This window comes from Curcuma longa, chromosome 11 (assembly GCF_044706935.1).
Source record: "Curcuma longa cultivar G26 ecotype Majalengka, Jawa Barat chromosome 11, ITB_CL_G26_1.1, whole genome shotgun sequence".
NCBI lineage: Eukaryota > Viridiplantae > Streptophyta > Magnoliopsida > Zingiberales > Zingiberaceae > Curcuma > Curcuma longa.
Genome location: NC_133871.1, coordinates 4,103,441 through 4,131,431, shown reverse-complemented (window position 1 = coordinate 4,131,431; position 27,991 = coordinate 4,103,441). Strand labels below are relative to the sequence as shown.

The 27,991-nt window shown below is 37.0% G+C and overlaps 3 protein-coding genes and 1 pseudogene across 3 annotated transcripts; 3 read left to right on the top strand and 1 right to left on the bottom strand.

The window, feature by feature from the left end:
- The first annotated feature begins 6 nt into the window (after nt 1-6).
- On the top strand, nt 7-9,531 carry LOC141841527 (ALBINO3-like protein 1, chloroplastic). Its single transcript, XM_074729700.1, has 12 exons — nt 7-475; nt 1,434-1,544; nt 2,510-2,584; nt 4,046-4,106; nt 5,349-5,422; nt 5,498-5,602; nt 6,292-6,399; nt 7,409-7,512; nt 8,289-8,519; nt 8,600-8,768; nt 8,862-8,972; nt 9,136-9,531. The coding sequence occupies exons 1-12, from the start codon at nt 110-112 to the stop codon at nt 9,196-9,198; spliced, it is 1,578 nt and encodes a 525-aa protein (XP_074585801.1). The 5' UTR covers nt 7-109; the 3' UTR covers nt 9,199-9,531.
- Nucleotides 9,532-11,210: 1,679 nt separating this feature from the next.
- Nucleotides 11,211-14,212, top strand: LOC141842246 (wall-associated receptor kinase 3-like). Its single transcript, XM_074730462.1, has 3 exons — nt 11,211-12,093; nt 12,275-12,403; nt 12,810-14,212. Exons 1-3 carry the CDS (start codon nt 11,211-11,213, stop codon nt 14,033-14,035), a joined length of 2,238 nt encoding a protein of 745 aa, XP_074586563.1. The 3' UTR covers nt 14,036-14,212.
- Nucleotides 14,213-19,656: 5,444 nt separating this feature from the next.
- Nucleotides 19,657-22,051, bottom strand: LOC141841559 (uncharacterized). Its single transcript, XM_074729731.1, has 2 exons — nt 20,064-22,051; nt 19,657-19,972 (listed from the first exon to the last, which is right to left on the bottom strand). The coding sequence occupies exons 1-2, from the start codon at nt 22,049-22,051 to the stop codon at nt 19,657-19,659; spliced, it is 2,304 nt and encodes a 767-aa protein (XP_074585832.1).
- Nucleotides 22,052-24,431: 2,380 nt separating this feature from the next.
- LOC141842256 (wall-associated receptor kinase 3-like) lies at nt 24,432-27,615 on the top strand (annotated as a pseudogene).
- Nucleotides 27,616-27,991: the final 376 nt, after the last annotated feature.

Sequence of the window (27,991 nt, the reverse complement as noted above, 5' to 3'; positions counted from 1 at the left end):
TCATCAAACCATAAAAAATACCACTTCCCAATCTCGCGCACCTCATCCAGCTGCTTCGCTATCTCGCATCCTCCACCGCCGGCGAGGGTTTCGCGGAGCCTCCTCATCGATGGCTTTCGTCCTCTCCTTAGACCTACAGTTCGTCAGTCGGCCTCACTTCTCCTTCCGTTCCAGCGGTCCGTCGCCGTCCCTCCTCCCTCTCCGCCGCCGTCGAGACCTCTTTGGGTTGGACGGCGGCCGCCCCTCTCCGGCTTACCTCCGTGGATCCTTATACGTCAGAGCTGGAACCTCGCCGCACCTTCCTGACTTCGAGGCCACCGAGGGGCTCGCCCGAGAGCTGTTTGGCCGAGTGGAGGGTCTCCTCTACACCATCGCTGATGCGGCCGTCTCCTCCTCAGATGTCGTCGAGGAGAGCACGAAGCAGAGTGGTGATTGGTTGACGGGAATCACTAATTACCTCGAGACTGTACTCAAGGTTGGTATGCGATAAAGCGTGAATCGAAAACTGTGACATAGAAGTTTGGCTTCTTCACAATAGCCCAATGTTTGCTAGGGTTACTACAGTCTAATAAAAAAGTCTTTCTGATTGTAAATTATAAAATCAGATCTTTTGGTAAAGTTATAACGATTTTTTCTTCTAAGGAAACGATGAAACATCACAATCAAAATATATAGCTAAGTCGAAAACTGGACTTTATATCAATAAAAGCAAAAACGATCTTTTATCTTTTGATGTTGTGGGCTATTTAAACAGGTCAGAGTATTGATGATTATGTTCCGGTCCGAACACGTACTATTGAAACTGAAGTTCTCTCTTATAGGGCCACATCCAGCCTTTCATCTTGCATAAATAAAATCTGGAATAGTTCTAGTTACAAAGATAAATTGTCATCATTTTTTGTGAGATTTGCATTGAAGAATTACATACAATGTAAAAGGAAGAAAGTAAAACATTGCATATATACTAATAATTTTGGTTCTGTGAAACTAATATCTGTTATTTATTATTATTATTATATGTTAAGAAAGAAGTTAAAATGTTTCCTTTCAGTTAGTTGTGGCAATGACTAAATGTTGGAGAAAAATATAACTTTTTTTTTTCTCATTTCTATGGGTTTTGTTTCATATGGTATCAAGTCAATTTATGAAGCAATATTAGCATAGAAATCTGATAACCCAGTACTTTTGTTTTGACTGTGTGCCACTTCCTTAACAAATGGTATATTCGTTGGATTACAGTGAGATCATGTAACCTTATATTGTATTCACGATAAGCCCTGAGTAACTAGATGTAGCATTGTTCTTGTGAAAAAATCTGTTGCACAAACACATTTGTGAAGTTACTGATGTCTAAAGTATATTTGTTGTAAGTTTTTCACAGCCTTTGTAACCAGGCAGATGTGAAAATCTTGATCTGTGATTCCTTTATGCAGGTCTTGAAAGATGGATTATCCTCATTGCATGTTCCTTATTCATATGGATTTGCAATTATTCTACTGACGGTTCTTGTAAAGGCAGCTACATTTCCTTTGACAAAAAAACAGGTTAATATCATAATTTTTTTTCACCTTTCAACTTATGAATTTTTAGATTATCTATTCAATGACAATGATATGTTTGTTATTTACATTACCTATACAATTAGATCATATTAGTAGGAGCTGAACAAATTCTTGTTGACTTAGAAAACTTTATGATAGTCCTCATAATGAGTTTTAAAGAAAAGGTTTTTTAAACTAATCTATCAATGTGTTAAAGTCTTAAAGGGCGTGCATGTTGGAGCTAGTAGGAGTGTAAAAAAAAGGACAGCCCGGTGCACGAAGCTCCCGCCATGCGGGGTCCAGGGAAAGGATCCATTGTACGCAGCCTTACCTTGCCTTTGGCAAGAGGCTGTTTCCAGCTAGTAGGAGTGTAACAGAGGATTTTTCAATCGAAAACATGTAGAAAAATTAGTTTAACAGAGATGAGGATTAATTAGTTTAATAGGGATGAAGATGCTAAGATAGACATGTGAAGTTGCTAAAAAAAGATAAAATAAAAAATATACGAGAGAAAGCAATTTTACATACTCATAAAGGTTTCGTAGAGTGAGCAAGCAAGCTTTGTTGAACTGTGTATGAAACTTATGTTGACCGGTGGTAGGACATGCCATGCATCATACCCTGAACCAAACCCTCTATGGTCAAAATGCTAGTGTTATCCTTTGATTTTTAGGTGCGTCAGTCATTCTGAATTTACTTCAGATAACCCTAAGTTTGTTACAAGTCAAGTCTAAACTTCTTGACATTTTTTGGTCTAATCAAACTTCTTTGGATTCTTTTTGTGTTTTTATTCGTCTCTATTAACAATGATCCATGCACCCTTTTTGTTTTCTTTTATTCAACAGACTACATAGTATATATTCAATGTTCATGGAATTTCTTCTTTTACAAATCACTGTCAAATTGATTAGCAACAAATATCTTTGATATTTTAGACAACAATCACCTAGAGTAAGTGACTTTCACAGGTCGAGTCAGCACTTGCAATGCGAGCATTGCAACCTCAAATTAAGGCTATTCAACAGCGTTATACTGGAGATCAGGTAACTTATTATATTATATCATCCTTGTTGTGGACTTGTGAAATTTTTCTTCTACATGGATGAATGGTAAAACTTCGCATTCTTATGTGTCTAGTAAATTCTGAAAACATTATTTTCTGATCAAGTTTTGACCTCTACACATGCATGCTTTGTTACCATTCTTAGATCGTTCCATAATTGGTAGGAACCAAGGAGAAATCAAGATTGAAGTGCATTGTGATAGTTGACAACTTGGAAGAATTATAGTGCCTTTGTGTTTGTTACTCTTTACTGACGAATTTTGTTGGCAATATCTCTGAAATTTTTGTTCCTCCACCTGAATTCTAGAAGTTAAATATGATTGGCAATCTGGTGGACTAGTATGCACTAGTTTAAAATTATGATTATGGAGAGACCTAGTCAATGTACTGTATTAGTTGATGCTAATCTGATGAAATATAGGATTCTGGGTTTAGGTTGGTAAATTGATCTTAGAGAACACTTGTAAAATGGGTATGACTTACGTTGTCATTGTGAAAAGATTTAGTTATGGGAATTGGGTAGACGATAGCATGTTATGATGTAGCCTTTTGAGAAAAGGCAGACGAACATAGAGGCATTGTTAACAAGTAGGAAAGCATTGCTTGACTGATAGAATTGGTGATACACACCACTAAATTATCTTAAGAGACTGACTAATCTGATATGGAATGAGATATTAGTGGGAACTAGTTCATGGAGAAATTTATGGCATATACTAGACCTCTGAAAAATGGTGCAGAAAGAAAGAAGTTCAGCAAGTAGAGGTTACAAATGGGAATGCCGAGAAGCTTTCTGCTATTACCTGACTGAGAATTGCGAGAAGAGAAGCAAGGTCACTAATAGAATTGCTACAGGCTACAGCTAATGTCATATTAATTATTTAAAGGAACTTGTTTAATACAAACAGAGAATTTAATTCACAAAGTTGATTTCTTACTTCCCTTTAAATCAAGAAAGATGATTTCTAGTGAAGATAGCTATGGAGGGTTTTGGCCAATGCATGATATACACAATCTAATGTTGCCTTACTGATTGTCCATAGGTTCAATTAATTTAACACCCTATACTAGGATGGTAAATTCATCTTCTAGTTCTTTGGCATTGGCACACAAGGTAAACAGCATGCTATCTAGGTGTGGCTATTTTGTCAATGATGATATACAATTATACAGATGCTGCCATATGGTTCCCAGATGCTGCTGTATGCTATCTAGTTAGTCTTCTTCACTGAACTGTCCAAGATGCAATCTCTAATTTCTCTCACCCTGTCAGCACTTCTCCTTTGTATGACTACAAATTTGTTCAACCATGAGAAACAGTTTTCTTATCCAAAAAAATTTAGATTATACAAAAAAAGAAAAGAGTGCAAAAATAAATAGATTCTAGCAGATAGTTGTACAAAGGATTAAGATGTTTCTAAAGATACTTTCAAATATGCAGGAAAGGATACAACTGGAGACTGCCCGCCTCTATAAATTAGCTGGTATAAACCCTTTGGCTGGTGAGTGTTGCTATTTGTCTTTTCCTGTTGCTATCGATAGAAGGGATTTTGTTTTAATAAGGGGATTTTGTTTTTACTTTTTTTTCTCGCGTTCAGAATTCTTAAATCATAATATCTTTATTGAGCAGTTCTTTCAAATTTCCTGGGCAAAAAAATATCCTTGCCAAGAGGTCATACTAGAAATATTCTGGTCATGCCTCTAGCTACAAGGTTTACATATTCTGCAGTCTAGAGATACACAAGATCTAACATAGGTCAATGAGGCTTTATCTTTGACATAACATCTTCAATCCCATATGACAGATAAATTGCTATTTTAGCATTGATTCAGTGCAATAAGCACAAGGAACAGACTGATCTATCATAGTCGATCTTTATTGTTGTACATTCCTAATGGGGGAATTTTAACAAAATGACAGATAGAAGTCACAAGTCCCAACTATAGACTGATAGCTTTATAAATCTTTGCCTGCTAATGGACTATGCATAAGGTTATATGGTGGGAACTCACTATTCTGTGTATATGAATTGCTACCCAGTGTTGGTAGCAATTGCCCAAGTATATGTATATATAGGTTTTACCACATGAGGCATTGCTGAGGTGTTTAATTCTCCGTAAGACTAGGTTGGGCAATCTAGTATCCTATAAGTGCCATCCAGGACATTATATCCTGTGTTTTCGCACTGGATCCTGTCTACAGAAGGTGTTGATAATATTAATGCAGCTAGTAGAGATTTTACATTGATCGTGCTTAGTTGCAAGCAAGAAATTTTAAAAAGAGTCTTGTCTACTCTCTGTAGAGACATGCCCAATATACATACATTTATTTGGCCCCTTAAATAGCAAATGAGGACTATAAAAGTGACAGTGAGTAAACTAAGCCTCAAAGGATGGAAGCATGTCCGTGGAACCTGCCATTTTAACAGTATATCTTAGATCTATTAGATCAATTTGATTATGTCAACAGTAGTTTTCTTTGTCTCCCCTACCCCTGACAACTTCAACTTGAATAAACTCATTTTGACTAGGCATTAAGTTCTATTGTTGTTTTTGAACATGTCCATACCATGTTAACTTATTTTGTCTTGGTCTTTTTTTTCTTATGAAGCTTTAGGAAATATTGTTACTTTCTGCTATGCGTTGCTTTCATACACTTTTTGATGTTTGTGCTTTTTGAACAGTAGGTATTTTACTATTTTCTTTCTTCACTTTTTGTATTTATTCAACATTTTTCATGTCAGGATGCTTGCCTACCTTGTTAACTATACCTGTATGGATTGGACTGTACAGGGCTCTGTCAAATGTTGCTAATGAGGTTGTTCATTGCTTGCTTGTGTTTTTATCTCATTTTCATGTGATGTCTATGAACCTGGACTCTTCTTTATTATAGGGACTCCTTACTGAAGGTTTTTTCTGGATACCTTCTTTGTCTGGTCCTACTACAATTGCAGCCCGACAAAGTGGCAGTGGAATTTCTTGGCTTTTTCCTTTTGTGGTAAGTGCATCATACATTGATTTCTTAAAATCATCATCCGGTATGATCTTTTAATTATGGGGTCATTGACTAGCTATCCTATTTGCAATTCACTTCATTTTTTGCAAGTATTGTAGCATGTATCATTGGATGGAAATTGCATGATCAGACATTGTATAAGGAGTAAATGTGAATGAGAAATTGAGGTCATGTTGCAATTATGGAGTCACAATAAGCTTTATAATTCTTATTAATTAGGATTTTTCTCTGTGAATTTCTAGATTTCTCCACATGCATCTTCACATAGGGAATGACTTGATACCTGTTTCAGATTTTAGGCATTCTCTTTCACCTTCGTAGAATTGTGAAAAGAGAATCCAATAAAAGGCATCCTTGTCAATCATAATAGCACTAGATTAATTTTCATGGAACAAGCACATGCCAATAAAACCTCTGGTTTCTAGAATCTAGTTGTTTGATGGCTCACTTCCGTACTTCCACGGCAACACCACAGCTTATTTACTTCCATCTCTTTAACCTTCAATTGCTTGCTTCATTTCCAAGTTGTTATAATCTCATAAGTGTTATTTCAATTTCATGTTTCTTGACTGGTCACTTAATTCATTTAAAGATTTACCCTCTCATCAATCAGTTATTTGAATTATTTTCAAAACAAAGAATGCAATCTCATCTTGTTAATAATATTGCAGGATGGTCATCCACCTCTTGGATGGTCAGACACATTTGCTTATCTGGTTTTGCCAGTTTTACTAGTTATCTCACAATATATATCCTCACAGATCATGCAGTCATCACAGGTATGTTTATATACACACGTACACATACAGATTCTTCTTGCTAATATTATCAGGGTTACCTCCAAAGCCTTTGAATGTAAATTTTGGTGAAAATAAAATCTTCTGCGCTATACTTCCTTACTCATTAACTTGTATACACCATTTTGCTAGTAGTTATTTTATGTAAAAACCTAGACTTTTTTCTGTAGTATCTCTTCCATGTATGCATTCGAACTTCCTAATTGAAAAAAATTAAAAGCATCAATATAGTTCTATTTATTTTCTAAAAGGCTGGGAAACTTAGACAAGTGCTATCATCTGCAATTCCATTCAGTTTACACTTTACAAGAGCCATTTATTTTAGAGGCTTGGTATCACAAACTAATGGTCTTAGTTTTTATTGTCCACCAATTTGCAAAATGCTGTTGCATTGATGCTCTTTCTATCAGTTTCAAGAATCCCACTGGATAGGTACTCTACCTCATGTCAACTTCATGTTCATAACTAATTAACTATATAAATGTTCCATAAGAAAGAGATTCTGGCCAACAAAGCATAATATCTTCTTCATTGCTACTGGCATTTCGTTTACACTATTTGACATATAAGTTGGTTTCATGGAGTGTCACCTGCTTCCAATCTACTAATGTTTTTGGTAAATATTTTGTTTTTTCAATTGGATAATCATTAAACACTAAAGTAATAGCATATATGCAAAGAAAGAAGCAACTTGATTTGTGATAACTTTACCACTTCCTTTGTTGATATTAAGAGGACCATATTTTGATTCGCATTTTAAAAATCTCCTAAGTAGAATGGGTATGCTCAGATTTAATTGGTCTCTTCTTGTAGATCTCCCTTTTGATTTTACAGTATCTGTATCAATGCCTATGATGCTTGAGTGGTCTTCATTTTTTGTAATTGCTGTTATAGGGATACTGAGTGTAAAAGAATGGATTTCAACAGAATAGATCATGATAAAGCTCTGTTTTTCTTAAAGTTTTCATACTTCCTTGTTCCCATATTTCAGGTTAATGATCCCAGCCAACAGAATGCTCAAGCTGTAACAAAGTTCCTTCCTCTGTTGATTGGTTACTTTGCTCTTTCAGTTCCTTCAGGCCTCAGTTTATATTGGTTAGCCATCATCATTGTATTCCATCCTTTGCTCTCAATAAACACGTTTTGCATTTTACCCCCAAATTTTGGCGGGATACTTATGAATGTTTTTAAGGCATATAGCTTAAAAGGAGCTACATAGTTGCTTGACTATGAATTTTTAGATGACGATGATCACTACGGATTGTAATTTATTTCGCCATAATTTACCTTTTGGCATAAGAGAAAGGATCAAAAGTATGAAAAGGGGAGAAGAAGGAATCGCATTATGTAGAAGATCCCTTGCCTTGGGTTACCTTGTCGTTGAAGTGCCACCGCAGCAGCCCTGTTGTGAAATGGCAGTCCCAAACCTCACGCCTGTGGAAGCCTGGCCCACATGGAAGCTCCTTTGGGGAAACATGACCTTCTCAAAGTTTCAAACCTGTTTCCCATGCTGGTTAGGGTGAAACGATAACTTTCACCTATGTCAATTGGCATGGAAAGGTTTTTAAAACCATTCCCACCATCTTACTAAGGATGTTTGACTTGCATAAGGGAGTTGCTAGTTTCAAATCTTGATTGATATTTGAATCAAAGAAGGAAAAAAGTGAAGGAAACCCGCTAAACTGGCAGAAAGCAGATTACCTTTTTTTATTAACTTCTCAATTGTAGTAGTTTTATAATCGTGGTAGGATGACTCATGAGCCTGCAATTCTATTTCGATGTGGTTTGTCGCAATCTAGCTCTTGGTTAAAGTAAAACTTTTTTCATGATCAAATTAGGTCTCATCAATTTGGTTGTATTTTGATTTACAGGCTGACAAATAATATTTTGAGCACCGCGCAGCAAATATGGCTTCAAAAGCTTGGAGGCGCTAAGAATCCAGTTCAAGATTACATAAATAGTACAACCAGAGATGATACCTCCACTAGACAGAAGACTATTTCTACTGCACAGAAGACTGTTTCTGATGTAGGAGCTGATTTCTCAAACCCCAGTCGAGGCCAACAAAATGAAATAACGGGCGGATTACGTCCTGGTGAAAGGTTAATACATATTTAGCTTCTCAGTGGTAGATCTTCAATGATATTTTTTCTATTGCATGAGTTCATGATTTTTGAAACAGGTTCAAGCAAATTAAGGAGGAAGAGGCACGTAGGAGAAAACAAAGGGAAGAAATGAAGCAGAGAGCTCTTGAGGCAACTGAACATTCTGATATAGCCATCAAGCAGATAAGCTTGGAAGCCACATCAATTGAAACTAGTGATAAACCTGTTGAGAATGCAGATAAACAGGTATTTCTCAAAGACAGTATATGACTTATCAGCCTGTGTTTCCTTATACCATCTGTTTTTCAAAGAATAGGATTTTACTGGTTATTTAAACAGGTCCTAAAGAGGGAAAAGGAAGTGCATTTGTCTGTGACTGAAAATGGAGCGCTCAATTTGAAAACTACGATGACCAATGAAGATAACATAGGAACTGGGAATGTTAAAAAGGTAACTGCTTCATGTCAAGGTTCTATGCACTAAAATGACAGTTTCGTTTTACGTAGATGTGTATAAGAGCTGTCATTCTAAATTAATTACTGTATAATGAAGCTGACAAAGCCTCTATTTTACATTGCATCTATTCTCATTATCAACTATGCCTACTCTTCAGGAAGAAATTGCTAGTTTTCCCAGCGAGCGGACTTCACAGAATCCTCTTGATGAAAGAGATTAAATTTCATCAGTCAACATCTTCTCACAAAGCAAATTGAATACATCAAAGCGTTTCTTGTATTAACCCAAAAGCAGAGAGGGCTGTCAACTTGTTTTTGCCAATTTTACTGGCAGAATTGCATTGTAGTCACAACCACCCTATTCTGCGTGGCAAATTGCTCCTGCCGTCCTTAGTTCATCATGTAGATATAAAGTTTTGTAGCTCCTAATGTAACATTCAAACATTATGCTCGTCATCCATCCAGGCAACTGGTCATTTTGTTGTATAGATAGCCATAATTTTTGTGTTTGTAACTAGCCCTGCTTGTCAACCGAGTTACTGATGTGCACCTGACGACTGTGATTGTTCTGCTACATAATGTTTCTGAGTTGACTCGGCTTTACATTGTGGAACTTCAGGTCAGAACTTGTTTAATTGTTTCTCCGTAGTTGATTGTCTGAGTAATCTTCTAAATGGTATCTTTCTTGCTTCAGGTAAGATTTGTGGTCCCATGCTTCCTGTTAATGCTATACTCAAGCGGCACAAAGTTGTGCGATTGAATGAAAGATGAAAATTCTCTATTTATTTTTCTACTGATGTGATATTGCTCTTGCTTTGGCTTTTCACTAGGTGCTGTCTCATCGTACTCTTGATTTACAACTTGCAGGCTTCTCTCAGATAGAAACACTTTTTGGATCTTACTCTTTTGATTTAGAAACTTCTAATGGCTAAAAACATGTTTTGATTCTGTTCCTGTTATGAAATGAGTTTGCCAACTTAGATCACACTATTACAAGAGTTGATGATCCTTTGTGTCCGTATATATCACTGAATCTATCTAGCACTGGTTGATCAACTGTCATCCCAAATAATACATATATAGATCTAAATAAGATGGTTTAAGAATGTGAAATTAATCTATACCAACATGATTTTTCATAATCCTCCATTTAGATACTCTTAAAATGAGCCTTTAGAGCACTTATTCTTGCTTCACTCCATCATCGCACAAATTATTGTCATTTGATGCCCGTTTCTAAATTTACCTAGATTGAGGTTTTGTATTGATGATCCTACGTAGCCATAGAGGGCGATCCTTTGAATTAATTATTTTGGTTTCAACTCATAGGTGATGTAATATTACTTTGCGTGATATGCCTATCATGAGCCATCTTTCGAACTTCAATAGTAGGTCCCTTATAATGATATACCTTTGAATCTAACTTAGTAAAATTAGAAGAATCTAAGCATATTAAAAATGCGTCTTGGACCTCCATGTCTAAGTCACTGCATAATCAATGGTAGACGTATTCTGTACGCTGCCAACCAGGCGACATGTATTCATCTTTAGATGTGTTTGTGTAAGATTTCCATCCACTCCGCTTTGACCGTCGCCCACACCGCGTGAACAATTCAATTAATAATTGAACTTGAACTGGTCGAATGGATTAAATCAAAATTGAGTAAATTAATTTTTTTAGATAAATAGAATCGATTGAATTTTATCACAAAATCAAACAAATTGAACCTATTAATTATTCGATTGTTTATCGAATTAATCTATGTCGGTTATTGTACATTAGTTGATTTTAATTTTTTTTAAAAAAAATATCGATCTAGTAGCAACATCAATTACAATATATAATAGTTGCGATTTAATTAGTTTAATTGATTTTTTAAAATTTGAAAATCGAATTAAATAAATCAAAATAATTTTAAAAAAGTTTAACTCAGCTTGTACTCATTCCTCCCTAAGTCTTGCTACCAAGTCAGAGGAACATTTCCAAAATTATGGTTATCATCTTAATTACATACGGAGACTACACTAAGTCAAGTCGTCGTCTATTTCAACTTTGCATGCCTTTTTCTTCCATCTAGAAGTAAAAAAATGTTGAAATAAGACATTTTCTGCATGGGCCAAAATATCTTCAGCTTTGAAAATAACACGGTTTTTCTCTTTATTTATTACTATTTGGAATTAGTGTTCGAGCTCATTGCTGCAAGCAAAATTAGAGGAGAGAGAGAGATTGATGATGATGATGATGATGAAGAAGATGAAGAAGATAAGTGAAATTTGCATGTGTCTTCTGTTGCTTTTGCTCTTAGCAATTAGTAGAGCAGAATCGACCTGTACGAGGCGTTGCGGCGACGTCGACATCCCCTTCCCCTTCGGCATCGAGCCGGACTGCTTCCTTCCCGGTTTCCACGTCGCCTGCAACTCCTCCAAACTCTACAACGGTGACATCCAAATCCTCAGCATCGACCCCGAGGAGTCCCGAGCCACAATAATCCAGAAAAACGCACTCGTCTACCCAGAAAACAACAACGACACTGGAGTCCATATCTCAACGGAGATGGACCTCACCGACTCGCCTTTCCGCTTCTCCAGAAGAGGCAACATCTTCGCCGCCGTCGGCTGCAACGTCGTCGCCTTCTTCAACACGTCGACCCCCGACGCTTTTTCCGACATTCGATATGGACGTTCTTGCGCCGCTCTCTGCAACGACGTCAACTACAACGACGTAATTAATGGTTCTTGTTCTGGCGCCGACGGCTGCTGCCAGTTCGGCGATATTCCCTTTGGAATGCAGCAATTCACTTCCTACATCATCCTTGACTTCGCTCGATTTAGCGGCTCGCCATCACAAAATTCGTCGTGCATCTTCTCGTTCCTTGTGGATCGTTCCTCTTTCAACCCGTCGTCGGACCTTCGTGGGTACTGTGACTTGTATGAGCTATACCAAGGACAGTTTCCGGTCTCCGTCGACTGGGCCATCACCGACGCGACCACCTATGCGCACCGGAGGCGAAACAGCTACTGTTACCGATCTCTCTGGTCTCCAAGCTCAATCAGATACTCCTGCAGATGCAATTCTGGTTACGAAGGCAATCCTTACGTAGAAGACGGATGTTCTGGTACAAATATATTTAATTTACACAATTCAAAATTTAAAATTAACAAATGGAGGCAGTCGAGCCACATGAACATGCATGCTTTCATTTTATTACATTTTAATTATCTTTTTATATTTAAATTGTTTAAATTTTATTTTTTGTATGATGCATACATATTTTTGATACTTTTATTTCCTTACAGTTAGTGTATGTCGTCATATGCCCGGCTGTTACGGGATGTGCCTTGATAACACAACATGTGAATGCCCACCGGGCACGAGAGGGGATCCGACACGACCGAACGGATGCAGTGCAAAAAACACGAGAACAAGTAAGTTTTACCTCCCGTGAATCCAATTAGATTTTATATGAAGAATGTTGTCTAAGGTTGATGAATACTCAGCAATTGAGATTAAATAATATAATGCTAGTGGGTTTGATGGTTAGAAATTAAAGTAACCCCCATAAGTCGTTAATTCTCTTTCAAACAATTGGGTTGCATATATAGTTATTACAAACATACATACATGCAGTTAAAGACACACAATCTAGCACAAGATTCAAGCATGTAATTTTATAAACTAAGGAAGAAGTTGACAAACTAAACATAAGGGATTTTATGCTCGTACATATTTGACTTAAATATAAATATATAGGTCAGACTCAAGTACTCAGTTATCATTGTTGTTGCATATATATAATGCTAAATTTAAACTATATCTTCTGTGTCATTGTAGGAAACATCTTTATGATTATTAGTGCAAGTGCTGGTGGCAGCGTGCTTATTTGTTCTACTATTGTTGCACTATGGAGAATTCTGAAAAAAAGAAATCTTCAAAACAGAAAAAAGAAATTCTACCGTAGAAATTTAGATTTGTTAAAAAAGGAACAATCTTCTACCGATGAAATTGTTACTGAGAGGATGAAGATCTACGAGCTAGATGAATTGGAAAAAGCTACCAATTCTTTTGATAAAACTCGAGTTGTTGGGGGCGGAGGTCATGGAAAAGTGTACAAGGGAATTTTATCTGATCAACGCGTAGTTGCCATCAAAAAGCCAAAGATAACAAATGAATGTGAGCTTGGACAGTTCATTAATGAGGTTTTCATTCTTTCTCAAACCAACCATAGAAATGTGGTAAAGTTCATGGGGTGTTGCTTGCAAACTGAAGTCCCTTTGCTTGTATTTGAGTTCATATCAGGCGGAACACTCTCTGATCATCTTCTTAATCAAGAGCAATTCTCGCCTTTATCATTTGAAGATCGTTTAAGGATTGCCTACGAAGTTGCTAGAGCATTATCCTATATACACTCAGAAGCTTCTATAACAATTTTTCATAGAGATGTTAAATCATCTAACATTCTACTTGATGAAAGAAATACTGCCAAACTAGCAGATTTTGGTGCTTCGAGGGCTGTTACTTGCGATACAAATTCAGTAACTACTATTGTTCAAGGAACTTATGGATACTTAGATCCTGAGTACCATCAAACAGGAAAATTAAGTGAGAAGAGTGATGTCTATAGCTTTGGAGTCATTCTTGCAGAGCTTTTGACTGGGAGGACGGCAATTCCTTACCAAAAAAATAATGAGGTGAGACACCTAGTTATGGACTTCATTGCTTCATTGAAGGACAATTCGCTTCTTGAGATCCTCGATCCTCTAGTTTTAGAGGAAGCAAAAGAAGAAATTCTTGGAAATTTTGCAAGGCTCATAGAGAGGTGCCTCAAACTGAGTGGCACTGAACGACCAACAATGAAGGAAGTGGAGGAGGAACTCGAAGCTATGAGAGCCAAGAAACCAAAAGTTGATCATCCTAATAGTCTTGGAGGAACTGTCTCAATCTATACTGGCTTCGATGTTGGTGTTAATAGTCTTGGAGGAACTGCATCATTTAATACTTGCTTTGATATTGAAAGTAATATTCTCAGAGTCACCGCATCAACTGACAGCTCCATGTAGTAACAGAATGGTTTGCAACACCAGTAAACTCATAGATAAGTGAAGTCTAGAGGTAAATTTGAGCTCAAGAAGACAATGTATAATATATTGGTGAAAACACATAGGACACATAGGTGTTAAACTTGCTTAATGAAATATTTCCTTCCTTTAAAGTTTCCTAATGTTTCTGCTATACCATTACGGTGAATCTGTGTGTATTTGGTTGTCTGTACAATGTATTAGGTATTTGAAAGTTTAATATTTACTCATTGTTTGCCATTTTATCAACTACGTCTTTGCACCACAAGTATGACCATCGATCCCTTTGCAAATTTCCATGTGCACTAGCAAAATCTTTGAACTATTATATTCTCCGATCAGTATAATTGATCCAAGATTAGCATGCATTGGATATAATTAAAACTCAATAATTGAACACTTAGGACCATGAAGAGTATATAGCTTTGGAATCATTCTTGCAAAAGTCTTAATAGGAAAGATTGCATTTCCTTGCCAGAATAACAATAAGGTGAGACACCTAGTTATGAACTTAATTTGTAGCTTCAATTGAGGAAGCTAAAGATGATCCTTTGTGTCCGTATATATCACTGAATCTATCTAGCACTGGTTGATCAACTATCATCCCAAATAATACATATATAGATCTAAATACGATGGTTTAAGAATGTGAAATAAATCTATACCAATATGAATTTTCATAATCCTCCATTTCGATACGCTTAAAATGAGCCTTTAGAGCAATCTTATTCTTGGTTCACTCCATCATCGCACAAACTATAGTCATTTGATGCCCGTTCCTAAATTTACCTAGATTGAGGTCTTGTATTGATGATCCTACATAGCCATAGAGGGCGATCCTTTGAATTATTTTGGTTTCAACTCAAAGGTGTGATGTAATATTACTTTGTGTGATATGCCTATCATGAGCCATCTTTCGAACTTCAATAGTAGCTCCCTTAGCTTGTAATGATATACCTTTGAATCTAACTTAGTAAAATTAGAAGAATCTAAGCATATTAAATGCATCTTGGACCTCCATGTCTAAGTCACTTCATAATCAAGGTCTCAACCACACCGACATGTAAAGAATCAAACAAAATCCCTCCAAGGCCAAGAAGCTGTTGTCTTTTTCTTCGAGATGGCAAGCAAAAACATCTTCCTTGATTAACCATACAGTACTCTGAGACTAGCTTATTTTCCAATGATTCCTCCTATAGTAACCCTTGAAACACTAAACATTAACAAGAGATGTGTACTCCCTTATGTGATTATCGCATTCTACATTTCATTCTGTCTGACTAGTGGACTCTTGTTTATATATATATGAAATGATTATTTTCTCTATTTGAATTATATATGCAATACCTTTATTGGTCTCTCCTACTATATAAGAGAATCTCCACAAAAAGATTCAAATAATCAAGCAATATTGAAATAATAAATCCTTGTGTTAAATCACTAGATGAGATATTCTCCATAAATATTGGACATCTCATCCACAAAAGACCTAGCTAGAATATATTCAAATATTCAATCAGGTTTATGTCATCTATCCTATATAATATATGACTCGCATAGTCTCTTCTTCTTGAGTATATTTGGTTGCTAATGCTGTTTTTCATTTAACACTAGTTTAATCTTTCCGTAACATTCTATATTTAGTTTCATCAGTTACCATATGAATTGTAGTATTCGTAGGGTGCATTATTGTGATATATATGGACACTACAAGAAAAAAAAGATTTCCCGGCGGTTTAAAAATCGTTTAGCGGCAGTTTGGAACCGCCGCAAAATCATTTCCCGGCGGTTTACCAAACCGCCGCTAAAACCGGTGTCGTTAAACCATTTAGCGGCAGTTCTAGAGAACCGCTGGAATAACCGCCGCTAAAGTAGATTTCCCGGCGGTTGTTTTTGCGGCGGTTCGAAATATTTCCCGGCGGTTTGTTTAGTGGCGGTTAGAAATGATTTTCCGGCGGTTGTATTTGCGGCGGTTTGAGATAATTTCCCAGCGGTTCTTTTAACGGCGGTTAGAAATGATTTCCCGGCGGTTCCAAATAATTTCCCGGTGGTTCTTTTATTGGCAGTTCGAAATACTTCACCGGCAGTTTTTTCAAACCGCCGCGAAATGGTTTCCCGGCGGTTTGCTAAAACTGCCGCAAAATAATTTCTCGGCAGTTTTAGCTTTGAGTGTGCAATTACAAAAATTCCAGCATGCGATGATTTTTACAAATAAATAGAAAAATAAACCAAAAATTGTAATAAATAGAAAATTTTACTTGCATTAATTTCTTACAAAAGTTGTCAGATGTCAAATCACAAACAGTGAGTTTAGGTTACAAAAAAATTGAAAGTTTGCTTGGTTACAAAAAAACTGAGAAATCTCTTTCTCAAATGTCAAAAATCCTAGAAATAGATCCCTCGCTTTCCTTCAACTAGGTTGCAAATTCGTTATTTTTTGAAAAGTAGTCATCCTTGGAGAGCTCTTCAACTTGTAAAGTAGTCATGCCTGCACAAGTACAAAAAAAAAGATTAGAAGAGACAAACTATAACCTAAAGAATTTTTAACAACAGTATCATTCAAGGAAAAAAATTTCAACAGTATCATTCAAGGAAATCTACTTCAATTTTTAACAACATTAATTTCATACTAGCAGGTAAATCTACTTCGATTTTTTAACAACAGTATATCATTCCACGAAAAAACAATCAGTTTTTCCTTAATTGATCCTAATTACCCAATCTGATCCAGCAAAATTTCTTAAACCACATCATATTATAAAGCAAGACATTACCCAATGAAGAAATGAAACTTGAACTAAATTCTGAATCCACAACAATTATCATTTTCAGTGCATACCTAAGCTATTAGTGTCTATGTTATTTGTGATTCATAAATCATTTAGATAACACAAAAATCATGTTATTTGTGATTCATAAATCATTTAGATAACACAAACTCGCCACATTTATCGGTGAAAAGATAACCTGTTGGATGCATTTAATATCTGATATCTGCCATCTAGACCAAAGTATTAATGACCATCAACCAATTCATCATAATAAGTACATATTAAATAGTGTTGTGAGAATTAAAGAAAGGATTTATAATCTTACATTCAGCTTTGTTTCTATACTAATTTTTCTTAGCTAAATATAACAACTACAATAATAAGACAAACGGAGTAATCAGCAGATCATGTAGGTTGAACATGCAAACCAAAACATTTGTGGATTATAAAGGGGTAGAAATGTTTTATGACTTGTACACAACTACGCTTGTGTGAATCCATAAAATTGTATCTAGTCAAGTTGAAATCTCCCTCACCCCCCTTTAAAAATAAACAATAGAAGTGGTGTTTCACTTACATAGTATGGTTCATCAATTAGACCAACAGGAAATATGCTAGGAAGAATAAATTACAGTATCAGTGAAATTTCGGAGGACATTTATCCAGCGATTACAAAATCAAGCGATTATCCACTATATGAAATTTATTCTACATACAAAATCAAAGAGATTAGTATCAGTGACATATATTACAATACATGGAAGAATAAATTTATTTACCTGAATGATGTTATTATACACCGCGTCCTTATAGGATTGAGGAACCTTACGCCAAGAAATATAGCAAATGGGAAATTTATTGAAATCACTCTCCAACACTCCTAAAAAGCCACCCAAAAGGCCACCTGCATCGCCTATGGCTTGCCCAAGCTCATTGCATGGAACTATAATTTTTCTACCATCAGGAATTGACCAAACATCTTGTACCATATATCGTGCTTCCTTACTTGTGTGATCCAACTCATCTAAAACAAATAAAATATTTTTTTCCTAAGTTTACAGATTAAATATGAAACAATATTGTAAACATATTGAAAATTTTATAGTAGAAGTAAAATATTGTAGAAATGAAGGAAGAAAATTGTTACCAATAACATTAACAACCCAATAACTTTTCTTCTTGCTACCACTCGAAGCAGTGTCAGCATTTTCATCAAATGAATCAACATCTTCATCCTCTTGATCATCCTCTGGATTAGCCTCTTGAGCATGTAAAGGGTGGGATGGAATAGAACTAGATGCCCTATGAGTAGATGGCACTGAATTAGCTCCAATCTGAGTTGGTGCACTCAATTGAGCTCTACTAATAATTTGTGGCCTTGAATGAACAACTGTATTAGAAGTTGGGAGTAAATGAGCATCACTATGAGTTGGTGGCACTAAATGAGATGCACTGTGAGTTGGGGAAACAAGGGAAGGCCTAGTATTAGGTTGTGGCAAAGTTGTAGTTGATTTTTCTATCCCTGATGGTGCAACCTTAAAGCGTTTATTCCTAAGCATTGCTGTAGTGGTCAAGATATAAAGCGTTTTTCTATCACCCTGCACAAAGTGGAAGAAAAGTGGTCAGCTCGATGAAACCAACATTATGAAGTTACCATAAAGCAAATTTAGAAAAAATTGTCTTACAAAAATCCTGCACTATTAAGACGAGTATCCTGCACAAAAATCCTGCACTGTTAAGAATGAGAATAACAGAAAATAGAATGGTTTGGACAGCTTGAATGTATTTCATTCACAGATCAAGAAACAGAAATAGAAATACAGAATGCTTTGGACTTTTTGTTCTTGTTCTGTGAATGAAAGATGAAGGCTAGCTGCATTTAGAAACCACCATCATTATTGCCAACAACAACATCATTTGCAGGTTCATCTTCTATATTATCATCCCTTGCCAATTGTAAATCTTCGTTGCCATCATGAAACCACCTATCCAAGTTCGATTGCGGAGAAGGAACAATATCATAAATTGACTCTTCTTCTCTGTCTTCTCCCATGTCATACAAGTCTCTTGGCTGTAGATGTTTTACAATACTCCATCCTTTTTCAATCTCGTCATCCACATAAAACACTAGTTGAGCTTGAGACACAAGTATATATGGCTCATCATTTTCTCGATCTCCAACATGTATCAAACGAGAAAAATTAACACTAGTAAAACCTGAGTCATCTCTTTTGATACCTCTCTCAGAAGTAGTGTTAGCCCACTGACATTTGAACAATGTAACAGTGAATTGACCATTATAGTTCAACTCAATTATGTCCACTAATTTTCCATAATAAGGAACACCTCCGACTGCCATATTATTATCACGATTACTTGCGTAGCTCCGAGTATCAAACATACCATATACTCCACTATTTTGACTTTTCAGCCCGTGGTCTCGAGAAAGAGTTCTAAACTTAAATCCATTCACATTGTAGGCAGTAAATCGTTTGGCTTGATCAAGTGGTCCAAGTGCAAGCCACCTTAATTCTTCTGAATGTCTAGCACCTTCATTGGATATCTAGCATTAAGAATTGTCACACTTAGTTTTTACTATTAGTTACACCTCTAAAATTGAATTTAAAAAATAACAACTTCTACTCACATGCTTCTGAAACCAGTTAGGAAATTCTTTGTGTACAACTTTATCTATCTCTGATTGCAACCTTGTCCGATGTCTTAACATCCTCTTTGTTATTGCCCTAAATTCCCTATTAGTAAGAAAAAATATATGATAAATACTAAAGCAATTGATTTATAACAAGATTTGTGTAAGAATTTTTGTATTACTTACTCAAGAAAAGGGTCTACTGCTATACAGTTGACAAGCACGTGACGATGTGCTTGCAACTTCTCTAATGGTGTTAATATAAAATATGAGAATCCCCCAACTGATCTTCCAATTTTTGGGAACATAGTGTTGCTTTCATGGTGTTCAACATGGTCGGGTTGATCATCAACACGCCTTGGTCGATTGGTTCTTGTCTCTGTGTCATTCAAATATCTTGAACAAAATGTGAGAATTTCTTCAGCCAAGTAACCTTGAACAATTGAACCTTCAGGTTGTGCCTTATTACGCACATAAGACTTCAAACGACCTAGGTACCTTCACATTAAAAAGTTTATAGATTCAGGTAAAACAATTTACTACTTATTTAAAGAAAATGAAAAAATGAAATTTGTGATGTTAAGTTCACCTTTCTATTGGATACATCCATCGATAATGCACTGGGCCTCCCTCTTTTACTTCATCCACTAGATGAACAATTAAGTGAACCATGACTGTGAAAAATGACGGAGGAAAAATCATCTCCAAATGACAAAGAGTGTGAACAATTTGATCTTGAAGGGTAACAAGATCAATGGGGTTCAACACTTTACTGCATATTTGACGAAAGAATGAACAAAGATCAGCTATCACCGCAAACACTAGACCAGGCATAGCATTCCTCAAAGCAATTGGTAAGAGTTGTTCCATAAGAATATGACAGTCATGACTTTTCAACCCAAATATCTTACGTTGTTTCACATCAATACATCTTGAAATGTTGCTTGAGTAACCATCTGGAACAACCACATTCTTCAAGGTCTTAAGAAATATATCTTTTTGTTTGTTTGACATAGTAAAAATAGCAGAAGGATATTTCCCATTCTCATTTGGCCAAAGTGTAGATCTTATGCCCATAGATTGTAGGTCTCTTCGAGCATTAAGGTGATCTTTTGTCTTACCACTTTCATTTAGCAAAGTGTACAGAACATTGTCACACACATTTTTTTCAATGTGCATTACATCAAGATTGTGGCGCAATGCATTAAACTCCCAATAAGGAAGTTCAAAGAATATACTCCTTTTTCTCCAATGTGATTCATCTTCATTGGCATTTCGCTGCCCCCGTCCTCTTTTACCTTTCACCTCCGGTGTCTTCCCAAATGAAACCTGGATATTCTCAACCTGACTGAAAATAGCTGAGCCTGATAATTTTACAGGTGGATTTCTTCTATCAATCTTACCATCAAATCGGGTCTTATCCAATCTAAACCTGTGACCAGCATGAAGGAAACGACGATGACCCATAAAACACCATTTTCTACTATGATGAAGTCGGCAAGGTTCAGTATCAATATTGCATATAGGACAAGCTAGCTTACCATATGTGTTCCACCCAGACAATGTCCCCAACCCAGGAAAATCACTAATTGTCCACATCAATGCTGCCCGCATTTTAAAATTTTCATTCGATGAAGCGTCAAATGTTTCAACACCATCCCACAACACTTTCAGCTCATCGATTAAAGGTTGCAAATAAATGTCTATGTCATTCCCTGGCATTTTCTTACCTGGAATGATCATCGAGAGGATGAAATTAGTTTGTTTCATGCACGTCCAAGGAGGGGTATTATACGGAATGAGAATCACAGGCCAAATGCTATAATTAGTGCTCATGTTTCCGAAAGGATTAAACCCATCACTAGCTAAAGCAAGGCGAACATTACGTGCATCCGAAGAAAATTCAAAAAATTTAGAGTCAAATCTTTTCCATGCCTCAGCGTCTCTCGGATGCCTCAATAAGCCATCTTTATTACTGTCCACAGCATGCCATTTCATATCATCAGATGTCTTACTAGACATGAACAATCTTTGTAACCGAGGAATTAATGGAAAATAACGAAGAAACTTTGCTGGTTGTTTTTTCCTTTTAGTAATTGCAAGTCTATGCTCAATAGAAGAATTTTTCCATCTAGATGTGCCACATCGCTTGCATTGATTCAAACTTTTATCGGGTCCCCAATATAACATGCAATCATTTGGACATGCATCTATCTTCTTATAATTAAGACCAAGTTTTTTTATAGTCTTTTTTGCCTCGTATAATGATTCTGGGATCTTTGCATGCTCAAAGGCATCATGCAACAGCTCGATTATCATAGACAAGGCCTTGTCACTCATCCCACAAATGCACTTGATGTGATACAACTTTACTAAAAAAGAAAGCTTTGAGTATTTTGAGCATCCTTTATATAATTCTTGTTCCCCATCTTTAAGCAAATCATAAAACTCTTTAGCTTTACCACTCGGACCCTCTTGTAAATGTGGCATTCTTCCTTCACCTTCATTTAATGGATCATGCATTGTTGAATCTTGACTGACATTTGGTATAGGGAGTATGAAAGCATCTTGAATCATATCACGGATTGGATCTTCAGAATATTTAGTATGTTGTGTTTCATGCACATAACTAGAAGTCTCCCCTTCACCTCTCTCACCATGTAATAGCCAAACTGTATAACCCGGTGGAAAGGGCCTTAACAACAAGTGATCGTACACCTCTTCTCTAGTCTGAAATAGTCTGAATCCACAACGAGAACAAGGACACTTTATCCTATTATCGGATGATGCATTAGCAAATGCAAAGTCCAAAAATTTCAATAATCCATCTATATATTCGGGAGTATCTCGCGGCTTCAAAATCCAACTTTTGTCCATATCTAATTCAATAATAGATAATTAAATTAAAAGCACGCTATAGTAGGTGCTAAAAAAGACCATTAAATAAGACATAAAAAAGGGGGCATAGCAAGTTAACTACAAGTTCCAGAGATGGCTATTGTCAGTAGATCAAAAAAATATAAATACCCTTAGTTAAGTCAATCCTTTGGGAGAGTTACTATCCACACAAAAGAGATATTGAGATTAAAATTCAAAAGCACTGTAGAAAAAACTGTGAACAACAAACAGAGATTAAAATTGCTTGTTGCCATCCAGAGGTAAATTGTGAACAACAAACAGAGGTGGCAGATATAAATCAAAATTAATTAGACTAAACAAACATTCAAAAACCAGCTAAGCACAGAAAACTTATATTGTCAAGATGTTGTTGTTGCAAGTATGCCAAGCTATACAGATCGTGGCCCAAAATAACATGAACCATTAATAATATGATAACGGAAAGGGCTAGGGCTAAGGCTCTTCTTCCGAAAGGGCTAGGGCTCTTCAAGGAGCAGCAGCTTAAGAAAGAAAGGAAAAACTGGAAAATCCCATAGATTAAGATGCAGCAGCTTGAAACCAAGAAACAAAGAAATCAAACCCAAAGTTATCGAGATGGTCGGCGAAGTCTCGGCGGCAGGCCGGAGAGGAAGTCTCGGCGGCGAAGTCTGGAAGGCTCGGCGGCAAGCAATCGCAGGAAGCCGCAGCGTCCGGAGAGGAAGTCTCGGCGGCAAAGTTCGTAGGGTGGCAAGCAATCGCAGTTCGTCGGGTTCGGGCGAGAGGGAGCCGCAGCGTGAAGACGAGAAGTTTAGGGTTGGGGGCGAGAGTGAACCGCAGCGCGCGTGAAGTTGATTCGGGCAAGAGGGAGCCGCGGCGTGAAGACGTGAAGTTTAGGGTTTGGGGGCGAGAGTGAACCGCGCGCGGCGTGAGGTTGGTTCGGGCGAGAGGGAGCCGGGGCGGTAGGGTTAGAAAATAACGGCGATTATTATAAACCGTCGGGAAAATAGAATATAATGGCGGTTTAATTTTAAACCGCCGCGAAATAAATTGTAAACTGCCGCTAATCACTAAACTGCCGCAAATCAAATTTAAACCGCCGGGAAAAAAGATAATAGCGGCGGTTTTAAAAACTGCCGCTAAATAACTACCGTAAAATCATAATTTTTTTAGTAGTGGGATCATTTTTTACTTCATTGATTATTATTTTTCAGATTTTGTCCATTTGTGCCAGTTTAATTGGTGAATCCATCGATCTAAGGGATTCGATTCCATTTCGTCCTTTGAAAAATCAAAATGAATTAATGGTAGACGTTTTCTGTACGCTGCCAACCAGGCGACATGTACACTGACTCTTACCAATCATCTTTAGATGTGTTTGTAGACTTCCATCTACTCCTCTTTGACCCACGTGAACTATCAATTAATAATTGAACTTGAACTGATCCAATGGATTAAATTAAAATTGAGTAAAATATTATTATTATTATTATTTTTTTTTTGACAAATCGAACCGATTGAATTTTATCATAAAAATCAAACCAATTGAATCAATTAATTATTTGATCGTTTATCAAATTAATAATTGTTATTGTACATTAATTAATTTTAATTTTTTTTTAAATATGATCTAGCAGCAACATCAATTACAATATATAATAGTTGCGATTTAATTAGTTTAATTGATTTTTTAAATTTGAAAATCGAATTAAATAAATCAAAATAATTTTAAAAAAGAAGTTTAACTCATCTTTTACTCATATTCCTCCCTAAGTCTTACTACCTACCAAGTCAGAGGAACATCTCCAAAATTATGGTTATCATCTTAATTACATACGCAGACTACACTAAGCTGGCAAGTCGTCGCCTATTCCAACTTTGCATGCATTTTTTCTTCCATCGAGAAGTAAAAAAATGTTGAAATAAGACATTTTCTGCATGGCCAAAATATCTTCAAAATAACTTGGTTTTTCTCTTTATTTATTAACTATTTGTAACGTGTTCGAGCTCACGTCGAGATTGCTGCAAGCAAAATTAGAGGAGAGAGAGAGATTGATGATGATGAAAGAAGTATGAAATTTGCATGTGTCTTCTGTTGCTTTTGCTCTTAGCAATTAGTAGAGCAGAGTCGACCTGCACCAGGCGTTGCGGCGACGTCGACATCCCCTCCCCCTTCGGCATCGAGCCGGACTGCTTCCTTCCCGGCTTCCACGTCGTCTGCAACTCCTCCAAACTCTACAACGGCAACATCCAAATCCTCAGCATCGACCCCCATGAGTCCCGAGCCACAATAATCCAGAAAAACGCACTCGTCTACCCAGAAAACAACGCCTCGACTGGAGTCCATATCTCAACGGAGATGGACCTCACCAGCTCGCCTTTCCGCTTCTCCAGTAGCGGCAACATCTTCGCCGCCGTCGGCTGCAACGTCGTCGCCTTCTTCAACACGTCGACCCCCGACGTTTTTTCCGACATTCAATATGGACGTTCTTGCGCCTCTCTCTGCAACGACGACAACTACATCGACGTAATTAATGGTTCTTGTTCTGGCGCCGACGGCTGCTGCCAGATCGCCGATATTCCCTGGGGAATGCAGCAATTCACTTCCTACTTGATACTTGACCTTCGCTGGATTTAGCGGCTCGCCGTCACAAAATTCGTCGTGCCGCTTCTCGACCCTTGTGGATCGGTACTCTTTCAACGCGTCGTCGGACCTTCGTGGGTGTGACTTGTATGAGCGATACCAAGGACAGCTTCCAGTGGCCGTCGACTGGACCATCTCCGACGCGGCGTGCGAGGATGCTGAGCTCAATCCCACCACCTATGCGTGCCGGAGTCGGAACAGTTACTGTTTCCGATCCTTCAGGGGCGGATACAGCCTGCAGCTGCAATTATGGTTACGAAGGCAATCCTTACATAGAAGACGGATGTTCTGGTACAAATATATTTACACAATTCAAAAATTAAAATTAACAAATGGAGACAGTCGAGCCACATGAACATGCTTTCATTTTATTACATTTTAATTATCTTTTTTATATTAAATTATTTAAATTTTATTGTTTGTATGATGCATATATATTTTTTATACTTTTATTTCCTTACAGTGAGTGTATGTCATATGCCCGGCTGTTATGGGATGTGCCCTGATAACGGGACATGTGAATGCCCACCAGGCACGAGAGGGGATCCTTCACGACCGAACGGATGCGGTGAAAAATACACGAGAACAAGTAAGTTTTATCTCCCGGGAATCCAATTATATGTATTCTTCTAAAATCAAAATAGAACTAAACATTTATTTCTTTTAATTACGTGATCAAGTATTGTTTGAGTACGACGAAACAAAAGTTTCTCGAAAAAAAGGTAATGTTTGTTAAATCAACATCACAGGTTGGATGAAACTCGACCTTGCAGTCTAAAATTCAAAAGCCCATGAACCTGTTGAGATCCTTATCTAATCAGACACAATTAGAACAGTACACTTCCTAAGAAGAGATTTTATATGAAGAATGTTGTCTAAGGTTAATGAATAGTCAGCAATTGAAATTAAATGCTAGTGGGTTTGATGGTTAGAAAGTAACCCCCAGATGTACTTAATTCTCTTTCAAACAATTGGGTTGCATATATACATTACAAACACACATACAGTTACAAGCCACACAATCTACCACATGATTCAAGCATGTAATTTTATAAACTAAGGAAGAATTACACAAACTAAACATATATAGGGGATTTTATGCTCGTACATATTTGACCTAAATATATAGGTCAGACTCAAGTACTCAGTTATCATTGTTAAGTTGTTGCATATATATAATGCTAAATTTAAACTATATATGTTTGAAATCTTGTGTGTCATTGTAGGAAACATCCTTATGATTATTAGTGCAAGTGCTGGTGGCAGCGTGCTTATTTGTTTTGCTATTGTTGCACTATGGAGAATTCTGAAAAAAAGAAATCTTCAAAACAGAAAGAAGAAATTCTACCGTAGAAATTTAGATTTGTTAAAAAAGGAACAATCTTCTACCGATGAAATTGTTACTGAGAGGATGAAGATCTATGAGCTAGATGAATTGGAAAAAGCTACCAATTCTTTTGATAAAACTCGAGTTGTTGGGGGTGGAGGTCATGGAAAAGTGTACAAAGGAATTTTATCAGATCAACGTGTTGTGGCCATCAAAAAGCCGAAGATAACAAATGAATGTGAGCTTGGACAGTTCATTAATGAGGTTTTCATTCTTTCTCAAACCAACCATAGAAATGTGGTTAAGTTCATGGGGTGTTGCTTGCAAACTGAAGTCCCTTTGCTTGTCTTTGAGTTCATATCAGGCGGAACACTCTCTGATCATCTTCTTAATCATGAGCAATTCTTGCCTTTATCATTTGAAGATCGTTTAAGGATTGCCTACGAAGTTGCTAGAGCATTATCCTATATACACTCAGAAGCTTCCATAACAATTTTTCATAGAGATGTTAAATCATCTAACATTCTACTTGATGAAAGAAATACTGCGAAACTAGCAGATTTTGGTGCTTCAAGGGCTGTTACTTGCGATACGAATTCAGTAACTACTATTGTTCAAGGAACTTATGGATACTTAGATCCTGAGTACCATCAAACAGGAAAATTAAGTGAGAAGAGTGATGTCTATAGCTTTGGAGTCATTCTTGCAGAGCTTTTGACTGGGAGGACGGCAATTCCTTACCAAAAAAATAATGAGGTGAGACACCTAGTTATGGACTTCATTGCTTCATTGAAGGACAATTCACTTCTTGAGATCCTCGATCCTCTAGTTTTAGAGGAAGCAAAAGAAGAAATTCTTGGAAAATTTGCAAGGCTCATAGAGAGGTGCCTCAAACTGAATGGCACTGAACGACCAACAATGAAGGAAGTGGAGGATGAACTCGAAGCTATGAGAGCCAAGAAACCAGAAGTTGATCATCCTAATAGTCTTGGAGGAACCGTATCAATCTATACTGGCTTCGATGTTGGTGTTAATAGTCTTGGAGGAACTGCATCATTTCATACTTGCTTTGATATTGAAACTAATATTCTTGGAGTCACCACATCAACTGACAGCTCCATGTAGTAACAGAATGGTTTGCAACACCAGTCAACTCATAGATAAGTGAAGTCCAGAGGTAAATATGAGCTCAAGAAGACCATGTATAATATATTGGTGAAAACACATAGGTGCTAAACTTGCTTAATGAAATATTTCCTTCCTTTAAAGTTTCCTAATGTTTCTGCTGTCCCTTTAATGTCAACTGTGTGTATTTGGTTGTCTGTACAATGTATTACTCATTTGAAAGTCTAATATTTAGTCATTATTTGTCCTTTACATCTCTTTGCAAGTTAACCGTGTGCACTAGCAATCTTTGAACTATTTTATTCTCAGATCAGCATAATTGATCCAGGATTAGCATTTCCGAGTCGAGTCAATCATCCGGGAGCGCCCGAGAGGTCTACATCCAAGCCCGATAGCCCGGGGCCCGCCGAGTCTACGAATAACCCCACCGAGCCGACTCCCAAATAATCCGAGTGGGTGGCATACCCGACTCACCAACTCCCGAGAAGTCGGAGCTCGCCAGCATATGTCACAGATAGGCTTGCCAAGCCGACTCCCCGATAGTCCG